General features: G+C 54.0%; 10 protein-coding genes across 10 annotated transcripts; 6 read left to right on the plus strand and 4 right to left on the minus strand.

Moving 5' to 3' along the window:
* Nucleotides 1-151: 151 nt before the first annotated feature.
* On the plus strand, nucleotides 152-924 carry LTS14_004408 (uncharacterized protein; the record flags this gene model as incomplete). The annotated part of the gene is made up of 2 exons (XM_064837110.1): nucleotides 152-287; nucleotides 341-924. The coding sequence occupies 2 exons, from the start codon at nucleotides 152-154 to the stop codon at nucleotides 922-924; spliced, it is 720 nt and encodes a 239-aa protein (XP_064695069.1).
* A 166-nt stretch (nucleotides 925-1,090) lies between these two features.
* Nucleotides 1,091-3,264, minus strand: CTI6 (Histone deacetylase complex subunit; the record flags this gene model as incomplete). Its single annotated transcript, XM_064837111.1, has 3 exons — nucleotides 1,091-2,135; nucleotides 2,188-2,460; nucleotides 2,756-3,264. 3 exons carry the CDS (start codon nucleotides 3,262-3,264, stop codon nucleotides 1,091-1,093), a joined length of 1,827 nt encoding a protein of 608 aa, XP_064695070.1.
* A 1,122-nt stretch (nucleotides 3,265-4,386) lies between these two features.
* SMC3 (Structural maintenance of chromosomes protein 3) lies at nucleotides 4,387-8,025 on the minus strand (the record flags this gene model as incomplete). Its single annotated transcript, XM_064837112.1, has 1 exon — nucleotides 4,387-8,025. One exon carries the CDS (start codon nucleotides 8,023-8,025, stop codon nucleotides 4,387-4,389), a length of 3,639 nt encoding a protein of 1,212 aa, XP_064695071.1.
* A 264-nt stretch (nucleotides 8,026-8,289) lies between these two features.
* On the plus strand, nucleotides 8,290-9,222 carry syf2 (Pre-mRNA-splicing factor SYF2; the record flags this gene model as incomplete). The annotated part of the gene is made up of 1 exon (XM_064837113.1): nucleotides 8,290-9,222. One exon carries the CDS (start codon nucleotides 8,290-8,292, stop codon nucleotides 9,220-9,222), a length of 933 nt encoding a protein of 310 aa, XP_064695072.1.
* A 336-nt stretch (nucleotides 9,223-9,558) lies between these two features.
* LTS14_004412 (uncharacterized protein) lies at nucleotides 9,559-10,440 on the minus strand (the record flags this gene model as incomplete). Its single annotated transcript, XM_064837114.1, has 1 exon — nucleotides 9,559-10,440. One exon carries the CDS (start codon nucleotides 10,438-10,440, stop codon nucleotides 9,559-9,561), a length of 882 nt encoding a protein of 293 aa, XP_064695073.1.
* A 489-nt stretch (nucleotides 10,441-10,929) lies between these two features.
* Nucleotides 10,930-12,516, plus strand: LTS14_004413 (uncharacterized protein; the record flags this gene model as incomplete). The annotated part of the gene is made up of 1 exon (XM_064837115.1): nucleotides 10,930-12,516. One exon carries the CDS (start codon nucleotides 10,930-10,932, stop codon nucleotides 12,514-12,516), a length of 1,587 nt encoding a protein of 528 aa, XP_064695074.1.
* A 286-nt stretch (nucleotides 12,517-12,802) lies between these two features.
* On the plus strand, nucleotides 12,803-14,725 carry LTS14_004414 (uncharacterized protein; the record flags this gene model as incomplete). Its single annotated transcript, XM_064837116.1, has 2 exons — nucleotides 12,803-14,637; nucleotides 14,689-14,725. 2 exons carry the CDS (start codon nucleotides 12,803-12,805, stop codon nucleotides 14,723-14,725), a joined length of 1,872 nt encoding a protein of 623 aa, XP_064695075.1.
* A 77-nt stretch (nucleotides 14,726-14,802) lies between these two features.
* LTS14_004415 (uncharacterized protein) lies at nucleotides 14,803-16,627 on the minus strand (the record flags this gene model as incomplete). The annotated part of the gene is given in 2 exon segments (XM_064837117.1): nucleotides 14,803-16,171; nucleotides 16,185-16,627. The coding sequence occupies 2 exon segments, from the start codon at nucleotides 16,625-16,627 to the stop codon at nucleotides 14,803-14,805; spliced, it is 1,812 nt and encodes a 603-aa protein (XP_064695076.1).
* An 845-nt stretch (nucleotides 16,628-17,472) lies between these two features.
* Nucleotides 17,473-19,599, plus strand: SYR1 (arginyl-tRNA synthetase; the record flags this gene model as incomplete). Its single annotated transcript, XM_064837118.1, has 1 exon — nucleotides 17,473-19,599. One exon carries the CDS (start codon nucleotides 17,473-17,475, stop codon nucleotides 19,597-19,599), a length of 2,127 nt encoding a protein of 708 aa, XP_064695077.1.
* Nucleotides 19,600-22,173: 2,574 nt separating this feature from the next.
* On the plus strand, nucleotides 22,174-24,006 carry LTS14_004417 (uncharacterized protein; the record flags this gene model as incomplete). Its single annotated transcript, XM_064837119.1, has 1 exon — nucleotides 22,174-24,006. One exon carries the CDS (start codon nucleotides 22,174-22,176, stop codon nucleotides 24,004-24,006), a length of 1,833 nt encoding a protein of 610 aa, XP_064695078.1.
* Nucleotides 24,007-24,101: the final 95 nt, after the last annotated feature.

Raw genomic sequence — 24,101 nt, forward strand, 5'->3', positions numbered from 1 at the left:
CCGCAACCCAAGTATACAACGTCCGAGCTTCGAGGGTTTTGAACACCGTCTCGGTTTCTCAACGTCTTCTCCATTGTCCTATAACAGACGTCATACTACTGACCATCAAGCAGTATTATCAGACGCTTTGTAGCAGGACCGTCCACTCACCATGACAACCCCCAACCCAGAAGAAATAGACTATAAAAACCCGCCCTTTCCCCTAACAGCAATCGACCGCCAACTCCTCGCCACAAAGGATTCAGACTACCACCGTATAACCTGGATTGACCTCAAACAAATCATCGGCATGTGTCTCCCAGAACTCCAACCCAGAAACCACCACTAACATAACCCCCAGCAAAAAACACCCTAGAAGACCTAAAACGCCTCCCCTCAGACCTAAAACGCTACCTAGCCTGGTCCCACAACATCAAGGCCCAATACGGCAGTATAACGACCTTCGTGATCCGGGAACGACTACGCTGGACTCCCGAGCCATCACCATCACCATCATCCACGAAACCCGGTACACCATCCACAACAGACTCCGGACCACCCCTGTTCGCCCACCACTCCCCCATCCCCTTCGCGGACGAACGAGACTATGCAGTCCTACCAAACGACTGGCCCTATGGTTTCGAGCCCGGGATAACGCATCTACTCGTCTGGACCAAAACGCGGATTCCCGTCGATGAGGTCCGTGGAGATGTTACGGGTGAATCGCGGCAACTGGTTGAAGAATTTGTTGCAAGGTTCTTCGTCCGGGACTTGCGTTGTAAGGAGGATGCGGATGGGGATGGTGCGGACGCGAGGGAAAGGGTCCAGTGGTTCAAAAACTGGGTGGGGTTGCAGAGCGTGAGGGGTGTAGATCACGTGCATGTTCTTGTCAAGGATGTCCCGCAGGGAGTACTGGAGAAGTGGGCAGAGAGGAGAGATCTGTGAGCGCGGAGAACTCCACAGGTCGCGATCCGACAAATCACAGAGTGGATAGAAACCCTGACCAAGATGGAGTCTTTCCCAGGACGTCTCAAGAGAAGCTAGAATATCTGAAATAGAGCTCAAAGGGGCGAGGGCGAAACACTTCGCCAGAGCAGAAGTGGCGGCTCGTTCAAACAACCAGCCCATGCTTCCTCTCCCACTCCTCCAACCCCAACAAAAGCTGCCCCCCCATCTCTACAGCGCCCATACCATCCGTAATCGCTCCAGCACCACCAGCACTAGGAGCCGAAGTAATACTAGGGGCCAGGACAGCGCCACCTACGCCGCCATCGCCACCACCACCATCGACCTGTAACCCCGCCCTCGCCCGATCTCCAGCCAGCTCCGCCATCCCCTGCCTCACATGCTCCCTCATCCTCGCAGCCAACTGCTGCATGTCGACCAGACTCATCTCCTCGAACCCAACAGGTTGCTGTTGTTGATGCAACAGCTGCTGATGCTTCGACTGCGCGAGCCCGTTGAGGAGTTTATGTTTGCCCTTCCCTGGCTTACCTGGTGGTAATCGTGCGGTGACTTCTGGAGCACCGCCCGGGCTGTTCTTGTTGGTGCTATTGCTCGTGTTGGTGGGGTGGGAGTCGCCGTTTCCAGCTTGTTCATCTCCGCTGCTTGCGTGGCCGGTGGCGAGGTTGCGCTTTTTGCTGTGGGGTGAGGGGGCGCTGATTTGACCTGATAGCTCGCGGGCTTTGGTGTACTGGTTGTTGCCCAACTTCTTCACTTTCTTGCCCGGGAAGCGCTTCTGTGGAATCTTGTCTGATGCGGGATATGCGGGTGGACTCGGGGGTTGTGATGAAGGTGGAGGTGATGTTCGAGCGCTCGTGTCAGGTCGCGGGGTTTCGTCTTCATCGCCTTCTGGTTGGATTGATGTCAGTGCAGATCTGTCGAGACGTTTATCCAGCAACTCACCGTCCACACGTCTCCTACCCGCGCGTTCTTGTCGACGACCAGCAGCTTCAGCTCTTGCCCTTTCACGCCCAATCTCCTTGTCTTGCAGCTCGGCTTTCTTCGCAGATTGTACGGCATCAGCCCGGACCTTCTTCTGTCTGCTGGTCGTGGTATTGTCGTCATCGGAGTCTTCGTCTTCAACGGTATCGTTGCGAAACATCAGTTTAGTTGACTGGGAGGTCGTTCGCTGCCGCTTGATGTCCGTCTTCGTACTGCTGCTTTATCAGCCACGCGTCTCCATGTTCACAACTGTGCTATACGCACTCGTCACCAGCATCACGCCCTCGCTTGCCATTACGCCGACCAGTGCCATCACCAACCTCCTTCTTGCTCTCCTCCAAGGCTTGTCGCAGCTGCTCTTCCTCGTCATCATGCTCTTTGCTGCGCATAGTCGCACGTCGCCGTCCAGTGACTGGATCAGCGCTGGCGCGCGAGTTCGCCGAGTCTCGATCTCGTCTAGCATTGTCGCTTGATTTGCTCACCGATTGTTTGCGCTTCGCTTGCGGATGGAGTGGTAGATAGTTCGTATACTGCTGGCTGTTGGATAAACCTCTGTTAGCATTTTCGGCTTTCACTGCAGCTCGTCGAGGAGTCGAGGCTTCATGGTAGCGAGCCATCTTTGCATGCTGTCTGAGATATGAGTGGGAGGAACTGTAATGGTTGCGGTGGGCAAAGTGAGGGAGTGAGTGACAGATCACATGCCAGAGCAGGTCCTGATAGCCCTCGCCTGAACCTGCTGTAGCCGTCTCTCCCCGACTGCATGCCTGCCAAATAACACGAGTATCACCGCAAGCGTGAACGAATTTCCACATAGGAAGGAAGCGCAACATACCCTCGAGAGTCCATATGCGGATCATGCAGCTTAGGCCTGCACTCCTCGCAATAGTACTTATCTGGACACTGACTCTCCTCGGCAATCCCCACACATCCACCATGCTGCCAGACACTACAGCCATCACATTGGATGAACAGTCCTCCAACATCATCACCCTGCGCCTCGAGCCCACTAAAGACCTCGCTGAGTGGTGGGCCAGGATACTCCTGATGACCGCAGATGCAGCGCGTGATCTCTTCTTCATCGCCGACAGCTTCGTCAGCGTTCTCGTCGTCTTGCACCGCCTCTTCTTCCTTCGTGAGTAGGGCGCGTTGGCTGCGACGCGGCGGTTCGCTGACGTCTTCGCTGGAGAGGGAGTGTGGTGTTGCTGATTTCAGCTGCCCATTCGGTCGTGCGTCTCGATCTTGACGGCCGGACGAGAGGGAGGAGGCGGTGGAGTTTGTGGTTGGACCATTTGGCTTTGCTGGTGGTGGTGCTCTGGCTGAGCGACGCACCTCTGAGGGCATGGTGAGGAGCCCTCAGCGGGTGGTGGGGTTGATTTGAGTGGCTGTCTAGGCTGATACCAGACTGTGATGCTGGTGGAAGCAGCTGCACGGCTTTGTCAGAAGCACAATGGTCGTCTTTACTGCTCAGTCGCGCCAGACGCCCATGTCAAGGACGATGCTGGAGGCTTCGTGGATCAGTAGATTCTGCTGTCAGCTATTCCAGAGCGTGGGCAGGATGCGAACTACGTCGTGAAAGGTATAGAATGTGCTAGGGAGAAGATCGGATGGTGCGAGAGAAGGAGATGGCATGCAGACCACAGCGCTCTCGCCCGCACTTTGAGATGGCAGCAGCAGAATCGCCGACGCTGAGAGCTTCGGAGTAGATTCGCCGACTGCCGACATCTGATTGGCTTGACCATTTTTGCCATCATTATCATGGCCTTCGTGGTCTGCAGAAGAGGAAGATATGATAGGTAGCAGGCGAAAGTGATCGTGTTGTGAACCTCGACCGTCTGATGTTTTCGCGTATGTTCGGGAATGGTGCTTGATAGAAAAGCTCGTGAGGATCAGGTCTCTGCTTCAGCGCCGGTGTAGAAGCCGATCCGGAAAAGCGCCAAGCAATATCTGACGTCAAGCTGACTGAAGCAGATGATCCGTCAATGAGGCGGAGAGGATCATGTCGTGTTGGGAGAGAGAGGAGACCAGGACCATGCATATCAAAGGATGTTACGACAGACGTCCTCGTGTTGTCAGGACACAGAGCCACAGTACCAGGGTTGGAGCTCGTCATTCAAAGGTGGTAGAACAGAGCTCCGAGCTTGGAGCCTCTGGTGGACAAAGACCCTGCATGACGACTTCACGGTCCAGGGGCGGTATGAAAACGACAGTGGGATGAAATGAGAGATCCATGCTTCAATCATGCTAGACCATGACAGTCATCCATGCGCTGGAGAATGATGCGCATCGAGCGAAAATTCGTGTCGGGTACTCACGCAAGTACCTTCTCAACCACCATCCCATACCACGATGCCGAGTCCGCAAGAGGACTTCGCTCTAGGCAAGACCATATAATCCCGTCCTCCGCTAACCCCATACGCACCACATCCTCTCCTGACTCCCTCACTCCCTCACTCCCTCAACTCCTCACTTCCCACCCCCGCCTCCACTCAATTGCCCCTCCACAAAATCCAACGCCTGCTCCCTGCTAACAACATCAATCCCACTCGCCTTCCCCAAATAACTAACCCCATAACACTTATCCGCCACAAGTAACATCTCCGGCCTGAAAGTCGTACAAATGAACTGTCCGCCCTTCGCACTCTCCCTCAACATCTCCGCCACCGCAGTCCTGTACTGCGAGTCCAGATTCGCATCGATCTCATCGAAAAGATAAAAGGGAGCGGGATCCGAGGCCTGGATGGCGAAGATGAGGGTCAAGGCGCAGAGGGATTTCTGTCCGCCGGAGAGCTGCTGGATGCGTTGTTGGTCGTCGTGTTTGCTGTTGAAGGAGACGGAGATGCCGACGCCGGTGTAGGAGTCCACGCCCGTGTTGGCGTGATCGTCTTCAGCTTCACTTTCATCTTCGGCACCTCCTACTCGGGTCGCTGTGGCGCGATCGGTACGGCGTTGGATGATCAGCCGCCCCTTTCCAGCCGGGACGAGACGCTCGAAGATCCGAGCGAATTCGCGACTAACTTGCCGGAATGTCCGTTCGATCGCCTCATCTTTCTTATGATCCAGATGCTCGATCAGGTCATTGATAGCAGTAGCCGAGGTCTCGATCTCCGTCTGCCTCCCCTCCAGCATCTCCCTCTGCTTCTCGAAACTCGCAAATTGCTCAAAGGCCTTCTTGTTGACATGGCTGTACTTCTTCAGCGCATCCTGGACTTTGTGGAGCAGATTCGTCGCTTTATTGGCCGGCATGGCGGTGTAGGGGGCTTTGAACGCGACGTCTGGTAAGGCGCCTAGGTTGCGGACTTGGGTGTTGACTTCCTGCAGACGATTATTGAGCGCTGCACGCTTCTGGGCTCCTTTCTCCACGGATTTCTGGTGGTTGCGAATAGCACAGGTGAGATCCTCAATCTGCTTCGCCTTGGTCGTGCGAGATGCTTCGGCGGTCTGCAAAGATTGCTGCGCTTCCTCCAAGGCTACTTCGTTCTCGTTGAGCTTCTCTTGTATGGTACTGAGGTTCTGAGTCGCGCGCTTGAGATCCCTCTGCCGCTCCTTCAGACGCGCATCAGTGTTGCCAGCACTACTGACGTCGTCCTCTGCGTCATCCGCAAACAGTTGATCGAGACGAAGGCGCAAATTATCCCGTAGCTCGAGCTCGAGCGTGGTCTTCTGACCTTCAAGCCCCGATCGCTCGCTGCTAATGGCATTGAACTGCTTGCGCAAGTCCGGCAGCTCCACGTTCAGAGTCTCTAGCTGCTGCTCCTCATCATTTGTCAGAGCTTTCTTAAAGTCACTGTTCATCTCGTTCTCGTAACCAGCCAATTGTTCGCTCTGGATGCGAATGTTCTCCTCCACAGTGTCACGTTGACGCTGCTTGCCATCAAGCTCATCGCACTTGGAGTGGAGCGTGCTTTCAATATGTCGAAGCTCGTCGCGCTGGGGTCCATACCCGTTCTCAAGCTGGGTGCGCCTTTGTTCAACCTTCTGCAGGTCACTCATGGCTTTGGTGACCCGCTGCATGATCGCGTCAATCTCACGCTCAACCTCATGCTTTCGGCTAGCGTGTTGCTCGTACTCCTCGCGAGCCAGCTTCTCGCGCTTGATGGCGACCGTGCGAGAGCTTTTGGGATCATGCCAGCCACCAGTCAAAGCACCCTTCTTGTCCGAGCGGTCACCATCCGGCGTGATGGCGGTGAGGTGATGAGAGCGTGCATACTGTGAGGCGACCTGGATGTTCGGGCATACGATTGTCTTGCCAAAGACTTGTTGGAAAGCAGGATCGTAAAGCGGATTGTACTTCAGCTTGGTGACGAGGTGTACGGCATCACTGGCTTTGGGAATGTCCACGTTGCGTACTCTGATGCGATTGAGCGGGATGAAAGTTAGTCGTCCAGCGTTCTCCTTCTTCATGATCTCGATCAGTCGTGAAGCCGTCTCATCAGTGTCAACGACATAGTTGAACAAAGATGTGCCGGCAGTGACTTCGACAGCAGTCTTGTACTTGTCGTTGAAGTCGAAGAGCTCGCCGAGCGGGCCGTAGGTGCTCTGAACGTTGTGCTCGCGGATAATGCGACGCACATTCTTTAGTCCACGACTTGTAGCTTGGTCCATCATGCGACTCAAGAACTGCTCAGCCTTTTCATGCTCCTCCTTGGCTCGCTCGATGACAGAGTCAAGCTTTGCTTGCTCCCGCCACAGCTCTTTACGCTCGTCATGAAGACGATCGCGCTCTTCTTTCGCACGAGTCACTTCACCAGCGATGGTCTGCTGCTCATCGCCACGGTTCTCGATGCGCTGGCGACGGTCGGCAATCTCCTTCTCCAATTGCTGTATCTGTCCTTCGAGCTCATCGATGTTTTCACGATGGCCCATGGCGACAGCTCTGCGTTGGCCAAGCATGTTGTTGATCTCCTCGATCTGAGTACGCAGCCATTGATCGCGATCGCGTTTGTTTTTGAACTGATTCTGACGATTCTGCTTGTTGTAGAGCCGTTGAAGTGTGGCTTCGGCATCTGTGATCTGCTGCTTCAGAGCACGCTCCTCGAGCTTCTTGTCATTGTACTGTGGCACGATCTGGGCAAGCTCGGCCTCACGTTGGGCGATCTGCTCCCGAACGCTGCGCAGATCTGCAGTATGTTGTGTGCGTACTTGCTTTGATGTAGCCTGGTTATCGGACATGGTCTGAACATCCAGCTCCACTGCGGCCTTCTGCTTCGCACCATCCTTACGATCGTCCTCAAGTGCTGTACGTTCGTCCGACAATTGTTTGATCTGCGTCTGGAGGTCGCTGATTTCGGTTTCGATGTCCTCAAGCTCGACTTGGCAGCGGTCTAATGCCTCACGATCCTCTTCCGTCTGTTCATTACCACCCTCGCGGTCTTCTTCCAGCTTGTCGAGAGCATCTTGTAGAGCTTGTTGATCTTGGCGATGAATACAATGCTCTAGACATCTCCTCTCACGGTCCCTTTCTTGAAAAGCACGCAACTCCTCCTTCTCCTCCTCGAGCTCCTCCAATCTTCCGCGAATGTGGTCTAGCGTCTCATCGACTCTGCTACGCTTATGCTGCGTGTCCTCCATGAGCTTCATGCTCTCCGTGCGGCGTTGATCGTAGGTCGTAGTACCAGCGACCTGCTTCAAGATCTCCAACCTCTCGGCATCTTTCGCGTTCGTCAACTGTGTAATTCGTCCTTGTGGTACAATGTAGTAGGGATTGCTTCGACTAAAGCCAGCCGTCTCCAGCATATTCATGACCTCCTGCTTGGTCGTGTTCTTGCGGTTCAAGCTATACTCATCCTTCTTCTGTCCGATCGTGCGCCGAAGGACAACCTCAGGCGTGTCTGTGGGAAAGCGGCCATCGCTGTTGTCGAAGATGATCTCCACGTACGCGCTCATCACTGCCGCGCCATGGCCTTCGTGGAGGAGTTGTTGTCGATCTTCTCGTCCCATCTGCGTGTATTGATCGCTGAGCACGAATCGAATGGCGGCGAAGAAGTTACTCTTCCCAGATCCATTGCGGCCGACGATGACATTGTGGGCGGGCGAGAAGGGTTCGACAACTGTCTGGTCCTTGTAGGACTTGAAGCCTTGGATGATGATCTGCTTGACGAACATCGTGGGCGGCAGTCGTGTATGATCAGTGAGGGTGTCGCATCATTGGTGTCTGTTTGATAAAGTGCTTATGAGACGCGTTTCGTTCGACGCGTAGAGAGGAAGTGGGGCCAGCTTGGAGTTTGGGGCTTTCGCTTAGTCAGGGATGTGAAGCGAGTCATGTGAAGTTCTGGTGCTGGAATGACGAGTGAAGGAAAACCGACCTTCGAGATATCGCAATTATCTCCAAAAGCAACAGGAATTACAGCACTCCCAGCGACAGCCACAATGAAGCGAAAAGGATCGCCCAGCCTTGAGGAAGACGCCGAGTCGTCGAAGAGACGCTTCGCCGAAGAGGAAGTTGCGACGGAGACTGGCGACGACACCACACAACCACCACCAGCAGAGTCAGAGCCAGTAGCACCAGCTCAGACCGAAGACGCGGAAGACGCATCGACTACTACTATGTCCACCGACCGCGCCGCCCGCTTCGCTGCCCTCCGCGCCCGCAACCAGGCCTCACGCAAAGAGAATCTGAAGGAGACGAAGAACGAGGCCAAGCGAGCCTCGACCGACCCAACCCAACTGACAGCCCTAAACCGTAAACGCGACATCGCCCAGCACAAACTGCTCAAAGCCGAAGTGGAAGAAAGCGGGGAAGACTTCGAGCGCAAACGCGCGTGGGACTGGACGGTAGAGGAGAGCGAACGCTGGGACAAGAAATTGGCCAAGAAGGAGCGGGCACGTGATAGTAATGCTTTCCAAGACTACTCGACCGAAGCCGGAAAAATATACAAACGCCAGATCGATATGATGGAGAAGGCGGGGTGGGATGATCGCAAGGAAGCCTACGAGCGAGAGAAAGCCTCCTCGCTCGACCGCGCAATCCAAAACGGCGGGCTCGAACTCGTAGAAACACCAACAGGCGAACTCATAGCCGTAGACAAAGACGGCACCTTCTACAGCACCGCGGACAGCACCTCGCACATCACGAACAAGCCCGACCGAGCGGCCGTGGATCGCTTGGTAGCGGATATCAAGAAGGCGGAGGAAGTGCGGTTGAAGAAGCGGCGGGAGAGGGGAAAGGATGACGGTGAAGGGGAGAGGGACGTCACGTTTATTAATGAGAAGAACAAGCAGTTTAATATGAAGTTAGCGCGGTTTTATAATAAGTATACTGCGGACATTCGTGAGAGTTTTGAGAGGGGGACGGCGATCTGAGTGGATTAATCCTGTGGTTGGAATGGTGTTGGATCCTTTTTATTCGTGGATTGGGGATGTTTCTCTTGGTGGAGGGAATGGGAGTGCGGCGAGCTGCGACAACTCTTATATGCTAGTGCCGCAGGACAGCCTGGGCGTCATGATTCGATGCATATCGGCAAAAAGCACGTGCGAAACTGTCCTTCTCGAGTCTCCTACCGTGGTACTCGACCCGTGTCTGGTAATGCGAGCGATAGATGTGGCAGTATCAATATGTCTCGAGAATGCTGTACCCTCGGTCTGCAGAGCCTCAGGTAGGACATAACCGGGACATTGCCCAGGCAAGATGGCACTCAATCACACCACGAACCTCTCCCTCCCCAAACCCTGGCTCCCATGACCCTCCTTGACCGCCCGACTCCAAGCGAAGACATCCACGCCCCTCGCACTCTTGCACCCCCTGACCAAACCCGGGACACCCATGGCAGCAGCCTCAAGGTCAACAGCCGGTGCTTCCTCTGCTGCCTTGCCGTCACCGGCACTCCGCGTCTCGATCAGCGCCTGTACAACTTGGTTCTGCTGACTATCCTGCTCAGTAGCGAAGTACAAAATCGTGCTAGCTGGGATCCGTTCCAGGATCTGCGCTACCACATTGAAGTCCTTCAGCCGGGGGATATGCAGTGGTGCGAGGACCTGACTCGGCTGATTACGGCGGTATATGCTCGTCAATCTGAAGGTCTTGAGGCTTGTCAAAGCAGAGAAAGCATCAAAGTCGACGTCCGCATAGCTAGCGTTGAAGTAGTCCGTACAATCCAATATCACGCAGAAATGCCGTAATCGTTCCAGTACCGGTTGTGGTAATCTAGTTTCCGAGATCGTAGGCCAGCAAGTATCGTGAGCGTTGACCGTGAGCATGACTTCATTCTGATCGAGCAGGATACTCTGTGCTTCGTGGTAGATCCTGTGGTTCGTGGCGAGGAGAGCTGGAGTGATGGCTGGGACTACTGCTTTTCGTCCAATGTTTGTTGAGGTGAGGTGTAGGACTCCTTTTGGTGCTAGCGCCATCTCGTAGATGCGAAGACGAAGTTCAGATGGGAGGTCGAAGAGACGGAAGGGTCCTGGCCATGTTGACACTCTCGTCGATACTTGTGCTTTCGATTGAGCTGTCGAATTCCGTGTAGCAAATGCGAGGCCGACTTCGTCCAGGCTTAAGGCGAAAGCTCCAATATCTGACTCCATAGCTTCGGCTGGTCCTGATATGGTCAGTTGGATCGAATGTGTAGTGATTGTTCACTCCGTCACGCAACGACGTTTGTCGACGAGACGATGCATCTTAAGCCGAGATGGCAACTGCTATACTGCTGCCTCTCGCTGACCAAGGCGAAGTCGCGTGATAGACTGCATGCTAGCGCCAGGCGGATAAACGAAAAGCATTCATCGTCGGTTGAACAAGATGACGAGCGGTGAGAATGTGGTCCGAGCGCCGTACGCACGTTTGGTATCGATACAGCAACTGTCAATGGATGCCCTGGCTTCTAGAAAATTATCAACAATGGCACCATCAATTTTCAACGCAAACGCACGCCTGCAACATGCAAACCATAAGCACTGCTTTCCTTCGTGTGATTGCATCGCATGTCCCGGACTCCTGCACGCCACACAAGGCGTAAACAGGCCAACGATAAACCCAGCACGGTGAAACACGACAATAACAACGACGAGGACAAGATGCTCAACAACACCTGGTCCGAATACCTGACGATCCGCCTGGTGATTCTCTTCCTCCACTCCCTCGCCCCGCTATGTACAGTGTACACCCTCACCCTCCTCCGCCGCGCCTTCTTCGCCCGTCGCTTCAGCCAACCAGTCTTCACGACTCCATTCCAACTCTACTGCGCCGCGGAAACAACCTTCTTCGCTTTCACTCTCTGGTATCGTGGACGTCTCCAACGCGAAGCCGTCCACCCACCGCTCAGAAGCAAGGAAGACAGGAAGAAGTTATTCGACAAAGTCAGATCTGAGATCCATGATCCGCAGAAGTTTCTCCAGGGATGGTTCCGAGGCGCGAAGATCGAGGAGATAGGACGAGAGGACCTGAGGGAGTTCTTGAGCTGGGCGTTCTTTGAGGCGAGGACGGATGATGAGAGCGAGGGGGAACTCGAGGCGCTGGTGGGCAAGGTGGAGAAGATGATGGGGAGCTCGTTCAAGCCGGGTAAGGGAGGTGCGAAGAGTTTGAGACTCACGTTGGATCCTATTGAGATACAGTGGAGGAGTTTACTGTGGTACGGGATCATTATGCTCGTGGACACGATCGTGCATGTCAGGTTCTTGGTGTATGGGTTCGGGTACAGGAGCACGAGGGGTGGGAGCTTGAGTGTGTTTCCGCCTAGGCCACTGCCGGCTGTTACAATGGCGGTGGGGAAGAGGAGTCCAGCGGAGGGAATTTCGTATTGGGTCAAACGCCATACGTCGACTACAAGGCTGCCGGTGGTATATATTCACGGCATTGGTGTCGGGTTGCATCCTTATGTGGAGTTTCTTCACGAAGTCGACCGTGCGACAAACCATGGACACGATGCGAAAGACCAGGTCGGCATCATCTGCATCGAAGTCCTGCAGATCTCCTCGCGTCTCACGCACAGCATGCTCACCCGCGCAGACTTCCTGGCGCAAACCACCAAGATCCTAAATCACGAGCAAGGATACAACCGCTTCGTCCTGATCTCGCACTCCTATGGCTCGGTCTTCAGCACACATATGCTCACCGACGACACCATGTCCAAGCGGGTCGCAGCCACCTTACTCGTGGATCCCGTGACGATGATCCTGCATATGCCGGACGTGGCGTACAACTTCACCATCCGCAAACCTACTACAGCGAATGAATGGCAATTATGGTACTTCGCCTCCAAAGACCCCGGCGTCGCACATACGCTTGGTAGACATTTCTTCTGGAGCGAGAACATATTATGGCGTGACCGTATAGCTCATCTCGTCGAGAACGGTATACGCGTGACGGCTAGTCTTGCCCGCCGGGACTTGATCGTTGATACGGAAGCTGTGGGAGCTTATTTGATGGAGAAGAAAGTTCTGGACCCGGTTGTGGTGAAGGAAGGGAATGGGAAGACGAAGATGGAGCTCAGTGTCAATGAAAAGGATGGTCGAGAGGACGAGGACTGGAAAGTGAGGAAGTGGAAGGGTAAGGGGTTGGAAGTGCTGTGGTGGGATGATCTGGATCATGCGCAGGTTTTCGATAATAAGGATGACAGGAGGAAGCTTGTTGAGGTTGTGAGGGAGTATTGTACGAACGAGTAGGGTAGGTTGTAATGAATAATGTCTGATCGATATAGTCGACTGTCTCCATATATGTCGATTTCCTCGGTCTTGCCGCATTTGTTAGGCCCTGCAAGCGCTTTAGCGATGATGGCGTCTTGGCAATGGCATTGGCGCATACAGTTCGTGTTGGTTTTTTGCGATGTTCATTGTCGCATACATGGTCGAGAGGAAGACTCGTCTCAGGAGCGAGGGAGACGAAGGACAAAAACCACAATGGCCTGGCGATAACACTTGATTACGTCGTCTACCTTTCTCATCGCCCACGATGCCGCTGCTCATCTCCGCCCCATCGGTCAACTCCCGCTTTGCCCAACTCGTGATTGCTACGATACTGCTTCTGGGAGTATTCTGGTATATCACACCTTCCTTTGAAGCGGCAAGGCATATCAGTATACCAGGCCTACGTCACCCCGCCGCGCCATCGGAGCCGAAACCTCTGGCTCCAGAGCATGAAAGCAGTACTGGAAGCAGCAAGACGCCAGCACTGAAGCCTGACCACCCGATTGACCACATCATTACAACAGCCGAGAAAGAGTATAACGAGCTCCTCCAACAGGAGACGACCACAGTAGATGATGCAGCCAAAGCCTACAAGGAAAGAAGAGGGCGCAACCCCCCACCCCACTTCGATGCGTGGTTCAACTTCGCCCAAAACCACAGCACCCTCGTCATCGAATCCTTCTTCGACCAAATCTACACCGACCTTGCGCCCTTCTGGGGCGTGCCCGCCAAGCAGATCCGTGAGCAGGCGAACAGCTTCGAGCATAGGATCAGTGTCAGAAACGGGAATGTCACGAAACGGACGGATATCGAAGTAAGGGCCTGGCTGGATCTATGGGCGGATATGGTAGGGTCGGTAGCAGAGTGGTTGCCGGATGTGGATTTGCCGATCAATGTTATGGATGAGTCGAGGTTGGTGGTGCCGTGGGAGGAGATTAATGGGTATATGGGTAAGGAACGGGAGAGTAGGAGCGTATTGGAGGATGAGGAGTTGGAGATGGCGTATGGGAGTACGGCTGCGTTGAAGAAGCTGGATGCTGAGGCGAAGAAGGACGAGTTTTATGATCCGGGGTTTGAGGGTATGGGTCCGTACTGGGAGTTGGCGGTCGTGGGATGTCCACCCGACAGTCCGGCGCGGAAGGCATATATCGAGACGGACTTCACTACCCCTCTCCACCTCACCGGCGGCTTCCCACAAGGCTCGTACCAAGGCTACGTCCAAAACTGGACCCTCGCCACCTCCCCATGCGAAAACGCCCAACTCCAAGGTCTCCACGGCACATTCGTCGAACCGATCTCCATCGCCACGACCAAGACATTCTTTCCTCTGTTCGGTGGCAGTAAACTACCTATGAACAACGAAATTCTGCTCCCACCAGCTATGTACTGGACAGACGACCCCTTCTACTCCGGCGGCGAAAGCCACGGAAGTGCATGGGAAGAGAAGAGAGCCGGCCTCATCTGGCGTGGCGCTGCGAGCGGCGGAAGGAATAAAGAGGAGAACTGGCGGCGATTCCAACGCCACCGCTTCGTGAGCATGGTGAACGCTACCTCCCTTTGGCATGCGGAGACGACTGGAGTCGGACCGCCTAACTTTGTCCTCCCAGCCTTTAATCCGTACGATCTCGCTTCCACGCCCTCCGATAATGTTGGTGGCTCTTTCGCAGACTGGGTAGGCACCTGGTCCAACGCAGCAGTCGTGCACCTCCTCTGCTTTCCCGACCCGAGCCCCCCTCACTGCTCCTACACAGACCCGTACTTCACAGTAGCGAAGGCCATGCCCATGTCAGAACAATACAGCTACAAATACCTCCCCGACATAGACGGAAACAGCTTCTCCGGCCGCTACCGAGCGTTCTTGTTCTCGACGAGTTTGCCGATCAAGGCGACGATATATAAAGAATGGCATGATTCCCGCTTAATACCGTGGAAGCATTTTGTGCCTATGGATAATTCTTTCACGGATATTTATGGGATTATGGAGTACTTTTTCGGGAACGGGAAGGAAGGTGTGCTGGGCCATGATAAGGAGGGCAAGGGAATCGCGGAGGAAGGGAAGAAGTGGGCGGAGAAGGTTTTGCGGAAGGAGGATATGCAGGTGTATGTCTTGAGGCTGTTGTTGGAGTATGCGCGGTTGTGTGATGATAACAGGGAGAAACTGGGGTGGAGGGGCGAGGGGGTGGGTTAAGGTATGGACTGTGATACTGTCTGTTGTAGCAAAGTATATACAAGCTCTTTTCGGTCTGATACTGCTACGTGTGTCTCTCAGAGTGGAGGGATCGGTCCAGCTAATCGGGGCGGAGGCGGACGCCAGGGTAATTTGGGTTTCCCGTTGATCAATTTCGATGTGGACAGAGGCGTGCTCTTATCTGTCTTTGCAGCTCGCTCCACTACAAGGGTATACCGCAGATGATTGTAGAATTCACCTCGTGTCCGCTCCGTACGCTTGTAGCTGACACTGATCTGGAGCCTTTCTCCTCCTATCGTGACGGTCTCTCGTGTCCTATTTGCGTAGTGCCCATCTACTTGGGCTCGTATGCAGGTGGTGAGCAGGGTCGCAACGGCGTGGTCTGCAGTCTGTTCTAGGTCCGTTACAAGTTTGCCAATCACCAAACATGGTCGAGTGGGTTGCTCGGTGTCGATGGCAAGTGCTATGGTGAGTCGTTGTGCTGGGATACCCGCTATTTGCAAGGAAGCGGCGAAACGCAGTGTTTCTTGTGCACTAGCAAACTGTCGGCACCAGCAGCGTTTCGCCAACTCCTTCCAGAAAGGCTCCAGAGGCCATGTCGTGACAACTTTTGTGAGGTCCTTAGGCTTACATACATATTCGATCTCCCATACATCCGGCGCTTCCATTGGGCTGTAGTGCTGGGCGATCCGAATCGTGCTCCTGATCGAAGGAAACACCTGGCTCGTGAAGTAGGGAGATTCCAAGAGGATAATGGCAAGACGCACTCCGACATCCAGGGAGTAAGGTGCCATACGACGGATTTCCGACCATCGAAGTAAGAGGCACACCTTCCTGACTTCATTGTGACCCTCTAGGACTGCCAGACAGAGGTTCGATGGCGATAATCGCACAATGTCCGTTTCGCCGATCTCAAGGTATGAGGGCAATAGTGTAAGGCTGGAGCCGTCTCGGGGCAGTGGGCTGAAGCCAGGATCCTGTGAGAATCCATCTGCATTCGTCGCTAAAATGCCGTATTTGAAATCCCGACGATTTGCAAGCGACCCTGGCCAAGACCAGCACAGAATCGAAATGTCCGCCGACACTCTGATGACTTCTTCCTGCAGCCGTTTGAACGCCTTGTTTCCCTCTCCGTAAAGCAATGGCATGTTGATGTCTAGCAAGCCCAGCAGGCAGTATGCGGCGTCTTCTATCCTCGTAGTAGTCCGTGTAGCTGCCCATGATAATCGTAATGCAACTGAGCAGTTGCGGACAGTCTGCGGGCGTACGAGAAAGCCAGGATCGATTCCAGTAATTGAATTGATGTGAGAGCTTAGGTCGCGTTTACTTCCAACCCATTGCCACGTCTTGTCGTAGAACTCGACGACTCTTGGCGCAAGTAATTCCTGTAGCGTCCTCGAGCACGAGTCAATATCGATTTGCATCGCGCAAAGGCGACCAATAGGACTGCTACACTCACCATCCACGTCCAAACCAACCGCTCGAAGAGAAGCCTTCCACTTTCTGCGCATTACCCAAGGTTATCAGGTCGGACTCAGTGACAACGCTATCCTTTTTTACTATCTCTATGTCGTCCAGATAAGCATAGCATACTCGAGCATTAGCATACCAGGTCCACATAGAATTGATCGCCTCCTGTAGTTCAGCACTGCTCTCCTTATTAATACAGCACGTGTCGATCCAGCAAGTTTTCCAACCATCTTTTCGCGCCTGGTGCATACACTTGCGCAGTTTCCGGTACCCGGGTTTGTTCTCGACCTCGACGCTGGGCTGCTGCATGTCCTGGAAGGTGACCTCCCCGTCACGCCATCGATGCGATAGGATAGCGTACGATCCTGCTTCGCTGGTGAGGACTTGTTTCAAAGCTAGTTTGCCGTCCTTGTCCGTGTAGAGGAGATGCATTCCAAGAGGATTACGCTCGCACCAGATCGCCGATCGTGACCAGCGTAACGAGCAGGTAGCTTTTGTAGAAAGCGTACTCGCCGCGGTCAGTCCCTTGTGATCACCGATCTTGACATCGACTATGCCCCGTCGCCGCGCAGAGATGAAGACTGTTCAAGAAATGAGGTCAAACCAGACATATGACCGGTCCTTCGGTCCAGCAGAGTATAGCCAGTGGCCTCGCAGAATACATGCAGCTGTAGACAGAAGTTAGTAGCCTACGGAGGATCACCCACGATACACGTCAATCGTTCAGCCTTGGTCCAGTCTGTTGACTACGTGCAGCACCGGCGCCACCCGAGGTACATGCAGCTCTGGGCAGCCAAGAAGGGCATATTCTACCGACTGAGGTGCTAGATAGAGCATACTTCGTACCAACGGTGTCGGAATAGTTTTGTGGTCGTAATAGGGCGAAACACGAGTTGTTTATGCGAATGTACGGAATATTATGGAGGTGACGGGAGATTGTATGACAGCTTTGTCACGTGATTCTCGGATGGAGAAAGAGGGATTGTGGCTGAGGCTTCTGCGCCACGCGATGGCAACCTCTCAGAGCTTTGCTTTGCTGCAACCAAATCTATGCAAACAGGTCCTTCAAAATTTCGATCGAGTGAATGCGTCTCTGGTTGTGTGAATCATCGAGGCTCATAGGAAGCGTTGCATTCAGACCATCGCTGCATAAACGATTTGTCCGCTCGAAATTTGCAAGACGCTTGACTCAACCAAGAGTCACACGGGAGACATACGCCTATAACAGAAATCCTCCTTTAGTCGGGGGAAGTGCTTCGACTTTTAGCAACACGATCATGGCCGCTCTTAATGGAAATTCACACGACGGTCCTGCTCTGGACATGAATCAAATCACAGCACAGCTACAACATCTCGGACTATCGCAGCCACCATCATTTCCGGGAGTCCTGCTCCACCCCGAATACAATCCAGTCGATATCTTCCGGGCGTACATCATCGAGCAGCTGCACAGGATCACTGAAGCGGACCCGGCCATCATCAACAATGCTCTGGCATGGACAGCAGATCAGAAACACGGAGATCTTGTGCTACCAGTCCCGGCATTGCGATTGAAAGGCAAGAAGCCAGACGGACTAGCTTCAGAGATCGCTGAGAAGTTCGAAAGCCCACTTGTTCAGAAGCCAACCGCTGACAAGACGTTCGTGCGCTTCTTCTTCGAGCCCGAACCTCTCGCCTCACTAACCCTGAAGTACATCCCCAAGCACAAGACGCAATATGGTTTCAATCCTCGACTTGGCCTGGAGGATCCATCGAAACCGGGCAGCAAGCGGAAGAGGCTAATCGTCGAGTATTCTTCACCAAACATTGCCAAGGAGTTTCATACTGGCCATTTGCGAAGTACGATCATTGGCGGATTTCTGAGCAAGCTGTATTCTGCCGCAGGATGGGAGACCATCAGCATGAATTATCTTGGCGACTGGGGCAAGCAATATGGTATCCTTAGTCAGGGCTTCGAGAAGTATGGCAGTGAAGCAGAGCTCGAACGAGATCCTATCAAGCATCTGAACGAAGTCTACGTCAAGATCAACCAGGATAACAGTGCGGAGCAGAAGGAAGCGAAGACGTTGACCGAGAAGAAAGACGAACTCGAAAAGGTCAAGAATCCTCCCAAGCCGAAGAAGCCTGCCAAAGGCAAGGAAGCAGAGGCGCCACCGCCACCTCAATGGACCGACGAGCAGGAGAAGGAGTTGCAAAATGCCATTGCAGAGCTCGAGAAGGTGCAGGAAGAGCTTGTCGCTAAGCCTAGCATTGACGAGAAAGCTAGGCAGTTCTTCAAGCGCATGGTCGATGGTGATCAGGAGGCACTGAAGTACTGGCAAAAGTTCCGGGATCTTTCTATCGAAGCGTACAAGCACATGTACGCTCGACTCAGTATCGCTTTTGACGACTACAGTGGAGAGTCTACTGTCAAGGTAGAAGACATGGATAAGGCTGCCAACGTGCTCCAGGAGCGAGGGGTGTCAGAACCAAGCAAAGGTGCTGTAATCGTCGACCTAGCAAAACATGGCGCACCAAAGCTGGGCAAGACTCTCGTGAAAAAGAAGGACGGCACATCTCTCTACCTCACCCGTGATATCGCCGCCAATTACGAACGCTACGAGCAGTACAACTTCGACAAAATGATCTACGTTATCGCCTCTCAGCAAGACGTCCACGTTGCACAATTCTTCAAGATCCTTGATCTCATGGGCTCACCGTACAGCGACACAGTCAAGAAATGCGAACACATCACCTTCGGCATGGTCAAAGACCCTAAGGGTCAAACAATGAGTACCCGCAAAGGCACCGTGGTCTCCCTAGCCGACAGTCTTGACTCAGCCAAGGACTTCATGCACGACGTCATGCGCAAGAACGAGGAGAAGTACGAGCAAGTCGTGAACCCAGAGGAGACGGCCGACACTCTCGCCATCAGCGCCATCATGGTGCAAGACTACAGCGGCAAGATGATCAACGGCTACAACTTCGACATGGAACGCATGACGAGCTTCGAAGGCGACACAGGACCGTACCTCCAATACAGCCACGCCCGTGTCTGCAGCATGGAGCGCAAAGCCAACGTCTCCCGCGCCGATCTCGAACGCGCCGACTTCAGCCTCGTGATCCAAGCAAAGGAAGGTGTAGAGCTTGTCCGTTGCCTGGCACAGTGGCCCGATGTCTTCCTCAACGCTTACAAGACTCGTGAGCCCATCACAGTCTTGACGTATCTGTTCAAGATGACGCATCTGCTCAGTTCGTGTTATGATGCAAAGGATGCGGAAAATAGGAATGCGAAGACGATGAGTGTGATGTATGCTGAGAGTCCGGAGAAGAAAGCTGCGCTGATGGGGTTGTATGATTCGAGTAGGCAGGTTCTGGCTAATGGGATGAGGTTGCTCGGATTGAAGCCTGTAGAGAGAATGTGAGGATGGGGAGCGAGGGAGGGAGAGGATTGGACTCTGCTCCGTCTTGCGTTGCACAGAGGTTATTGTACGGTGGCGGCAGCATTTCGACTGTAATTTGTCTCGCATGCAGTCGAATAGCGCATTATGCGACACAAAAGTGGTGGTTCGCAGGTCTTGGGGTTGGATCGAATCTCCTCAAAAGAGCGGTGAAGCAGGTGGATATTTGGAGGGTGTAGGGGAGGTATCTATGTACTGCTTGCCATGTGGGATCTGCAAGCTGCAAGGCAGGAAACTTATACTTGCACATGTATGCTATACTTCTCTCCCAGGTTCTCGATTTTCCTTATCAGTCGACACTCTCATGAGACAGGTAGACGACATCCGAGAGCTTCATCCTTGTTCTCGCGATCCTGAATGCCCAGGGTGATATCTTTCCACGGCTCCGCGATTACTTCATTACCGTGACTGGTCGTAGAGAAACATCATTGCGCTGCGGGCTAAGCGGGTCTTTGACTGGGACAGACTTGGGGGGTCTATAGTTGAGGTTCCTGACCTACCCAGTCTTGCTTTATCACGACATCGGAAAGCTCATCCTCAAGTGGCACTCGGACCACGCACATGACCATGTGACCATGATGCTGGCCGAAGCAGTAGTGACTGCTGTCGAGGAGACTTCCTACCCCAGCTGGCTGCCATGGTTTGTGGGCGAGCGGAACAGAGGCACGGCGATATAGTGGGAGAGCTGAAGACGTGGAAGAGATGGATCCGTTCGTGTAAGCCCTACCTGTCACCCACCTCCACGAGCTTGCACAACGCATACATGCGTACGTAGACATGACCGAAAAATGTGAGATACTCGCCTAGTCGCAGATGTGACCAAAGAACACGGTCCATACCTTCGTCTAGCGGCAGAAGGATAATTTGTGCAATCTGGGCAAGACAAGATCCTGTCCAGCAGATGATCAGGGCGTGTTTACTCCTATCGAGATGTGAATTTGCCTCCGTCGTAGAAGAGCTTTGCATGTGTGGCTCGAGCGTGCTGGTGGTCACACAGCATGATGCAGTACGCGATGCAGTACACGCGGCTCTTGTCGACCTCGTTAGTGATCGAATATGGTCGTTTCCTGGGCCTGAATATCTCTGGACCGAGTATGGCCAGACTTTCTGTCGGTCAAGGTGTGACGAGCCTCATGGATGGGCCAGCAACATTCCGAGAAACCGACCAGTAAGGACTTCTTTCCGACAGCATTCATGAACTTAAACGCAACAGTACAAGCATTACTCAGTAGAGTGGGTGGTGCAGGTTTCGATTGCGATTGGCTTGATCCATTGCGTGCATGAGCAAGGAAGCGGTGAGAAGATGCGACCTCGTGCTCACTGGCTATCTTGCTGAGGTACCTGCTACCCACGTCTTTGAGCAGAGTACCCTGTAGCGTAGATCTGAGCATGGTCTCGTCCCGGATGTCGTGCATCGAGCCTGTCATGCCTGACGAATGATCTATATTGCTCCAGCCGCAGGAGGACACGTCGACGTGTGGCTGTAGCAGACGCAGAGCCTAAATCCTGCTTAGTGGCGGTCCGCTATCCTGCTTTGCAATGTGGTCGCACGGCAGCAATGGAGTCGCAGTATGGACTTCGGCCATAGCATATTCCTGGTGGCAGCATAGTCGCGAGACGCGGTTGCGTTTGCTGACTCCGTGGACGAGGGAAGTTGTTGTCCAAGTCTGTCTGCGAACAGCATGGGCCCCACCACCGAGAAAGTGGGTCCATCTCGGCCAATCCCCGACTCCACTTCACGTCCTCACCGTAGACGTCTCCTTCATCCTCAAACACACCTGAAGCACGCATTGGAGCTTCACGTCAGTCCTGTTCCGTTCAACGCCGAGCAGCGAGTACCACCACACCACTTCGCCAAGGTCTGGAATGACAATCAGCAACCAATACGCTAGCCAGCTCTCCCAATCCTCCACAGCTGCAGCTTCCAACAAGTGTCCAGTAGCAGTGCGGGACTAGTCACATTGTGCATTAGTAGCCAGCCGCTCCCGTGCCGTCTTCGCGCCATGGCAGAAAGCGTTTGCAAGTATATCCCTTCCAGTCCCCAGCTTTTGGGCCGTCTATCTCGAAACCATGTTTGATCTTCATACATTGTTGATGCCCATTACCCGAGCACAATAACTTTATCACGATTTCAGCAGCTTGCTCGCCGCTGCCTACTTTTATTTCAGCATATACGCGAGATGGCAGAGCTCTCCTGCACAGTACATTGACTACTGTAACTCCCCGCCTTGCATGACCGGTGAGGCAGCCATCGGCCCTTAGTGGCCTACGCAAACAGTCATCGTTTTCTCTTTGACGTCGTCACAAACAATGCCCTCTATACACCCGAGATATTGAACAATGAGCCAACATCAAGCCATCCTCGGCTCCTGGTCTACACTGCGCGTTCGGTGAAATTCTTGCACGGCACTCTTGAGTCCGACCGCACGCCTTACGCCCCACATCGCGGTTCCTACCAAGATCGACGCGGAAGCCGAACTTTACCACAGCGCTTAAGCCTTCGGGATGGGTGAATCATCCCGTCGCAGGCCTCAGGTCATGCAAGCCGAGGACTACGATGATGATACAGGAGCTGTGAGGCCTGGCACGGCTCAAACGGCCACACGTCGCCAACTCTCATCAAGACCACCACCAAAAGTCACGCAAAGGCGCGCTGACAGCGACTCGGGATACTCTTCGCACACCAGCGCACCTCCTGGCGCTCTTGCCGTCCAAAACATCGTCGCTACGTCCAATGCGACACGCAGGCCAGCAGGAAGTAGCCCGAGCAAGAGCACGTCCGCAGTGCAATGGAGAGAAAGTCAAAGCGCACGACCTCAAGCCCCATGTCGCTCAGCATCGGTGTCTCGCGTATGCGCCGATCTGAATTGTGGTCATTCGTCATGTGCTAGTAGGCGGAATCCCGAGCGCCGATTTACGTTCGCGTCTCGAGTCGATGCAGCTCAATATGCTGCAGTCCTGGCGGAACAACAGCGGCAAGCACAATTAGCACGACAACCTGGTCCGTACATCGCCCCAATACAGACGACTCCGCTGCCGGCGGCACCTGTCATGTCTTCCCAGCCAAGACCCGTACCTACACCATTAACACGCTCAGCCAGACCGGTTTCCGTCTATGGCTATGCGAATGTGAGCGGATACGTTCAGCCAGGCCAGTATGTGCCGCCGCACTCACCATCTGGTTACCACAACTTTCCGGCAACGTACTATCCGCAATACCAGCCTCCAGCAGCAGGTATCTATGGCACTACGCCTCCCAACCAAATCATGCCACAGTACGCACAGGCATCTCCAATAATGCAGTCGCCTGGTACCGTGCAATATACTGCTGCACCCGCTCTAAACCGGACATACTCTGCGAGGGACATCACTCCCACAGCCGTGAACTATGCGACTCCTGTTGCTGCTCCAGTACAACCTATGACGCGCCGACTCTCGGCGCGGCAACCAGCTTCCATGCCCGGCACCTTCCCCGGCGCTGAGGAGGGCGAGACAGAAGACTCCGAGTCTGACTATGACTCTGAAGCGGAACGTGAAGCACGGCGTGAAGCTGACCGAGAGCGTCGCCGCCGTGCCAGAGATAGCAAGATGATGCCACCCCCAGTATTACGCCGACCGTCCCTGAGCACAAGGAACACCACTTCTGCCGCAACATCAAGGCGAGTGTCGCGCGAACCCATCAAGCGGAACCCCAGGTCCGATACAGACTTCGACTATCCATCGTCGGATCAAGTCGACTCTGACCGCACCACAAGAGCAGATATCTACAGGCCTACTACAACTGATTCGTCTTATTCAGGCAGGAGTCGTCGGCCATCAATTTCGACCACAGCCTCATCTGGCAGGACCAGAGCAACCACGGTATCTGACAGGTCGGGACTCAGTAGACGTGAAGTCATCATCGAGGACCGACATGGCCGCCGTTCAGAGTACCTTTCCAAGAACGAATACAACGACCTTGTCCGCCGATACGAGCAGCAGAAGCTGGAGGACATTGAGGTTCAAGATCGTGCTGAGCGATATCAGCAACAGATTCGTGGTCGACAAGTACCCGAGCTCACGGCGGAGAATATCAAGCAATTGTCTGAGCGACGGACCAGCGGCAGCCATATTTCTGGCCACAGTCGCAAGAGCAGTCAATCTGCGCAAGCTGCCAAGGATGGAGGTATCAGGATCGAGTCGAATGGTACCGTACTACATGTGTACGGCGATGCTCGGGTAGAGATGAAGCCCGGCGAGGATGGCAAGAATGCCATCATTATCGGAAGCAGTTCTGGAAGGGATAGCGCTTATCACGGGAGCAGGAGTTCTGGTAGCAGGATCAGCAAAAGGAAAGATACTATCACGGAAGAGTATGAGGACAGGTTGTAGAGAGAAGAGCACAGATGAATAAGCAGCGAACATATACGACTGTCACTGCTACTGGCACGCAACCATGAGCAGCGGCTCAATACCACGACCACGAC

This window comes from Recurvomyces mirabilis (assembly GCF_035927965.1).
Source record: "Recurvomyces mirabilis strain CCFEE 5264 chromosome Unknown scaffold_10, whole genome shotgun sequence".
Taxonomy (NCBI): Eukaryota; Fungi; Ascomycota; class Dothideomycetes; order Mycosphaerellales; family Teratosphaeriaceae; genus Recurvomyces; species Recurvomyces mirabilis.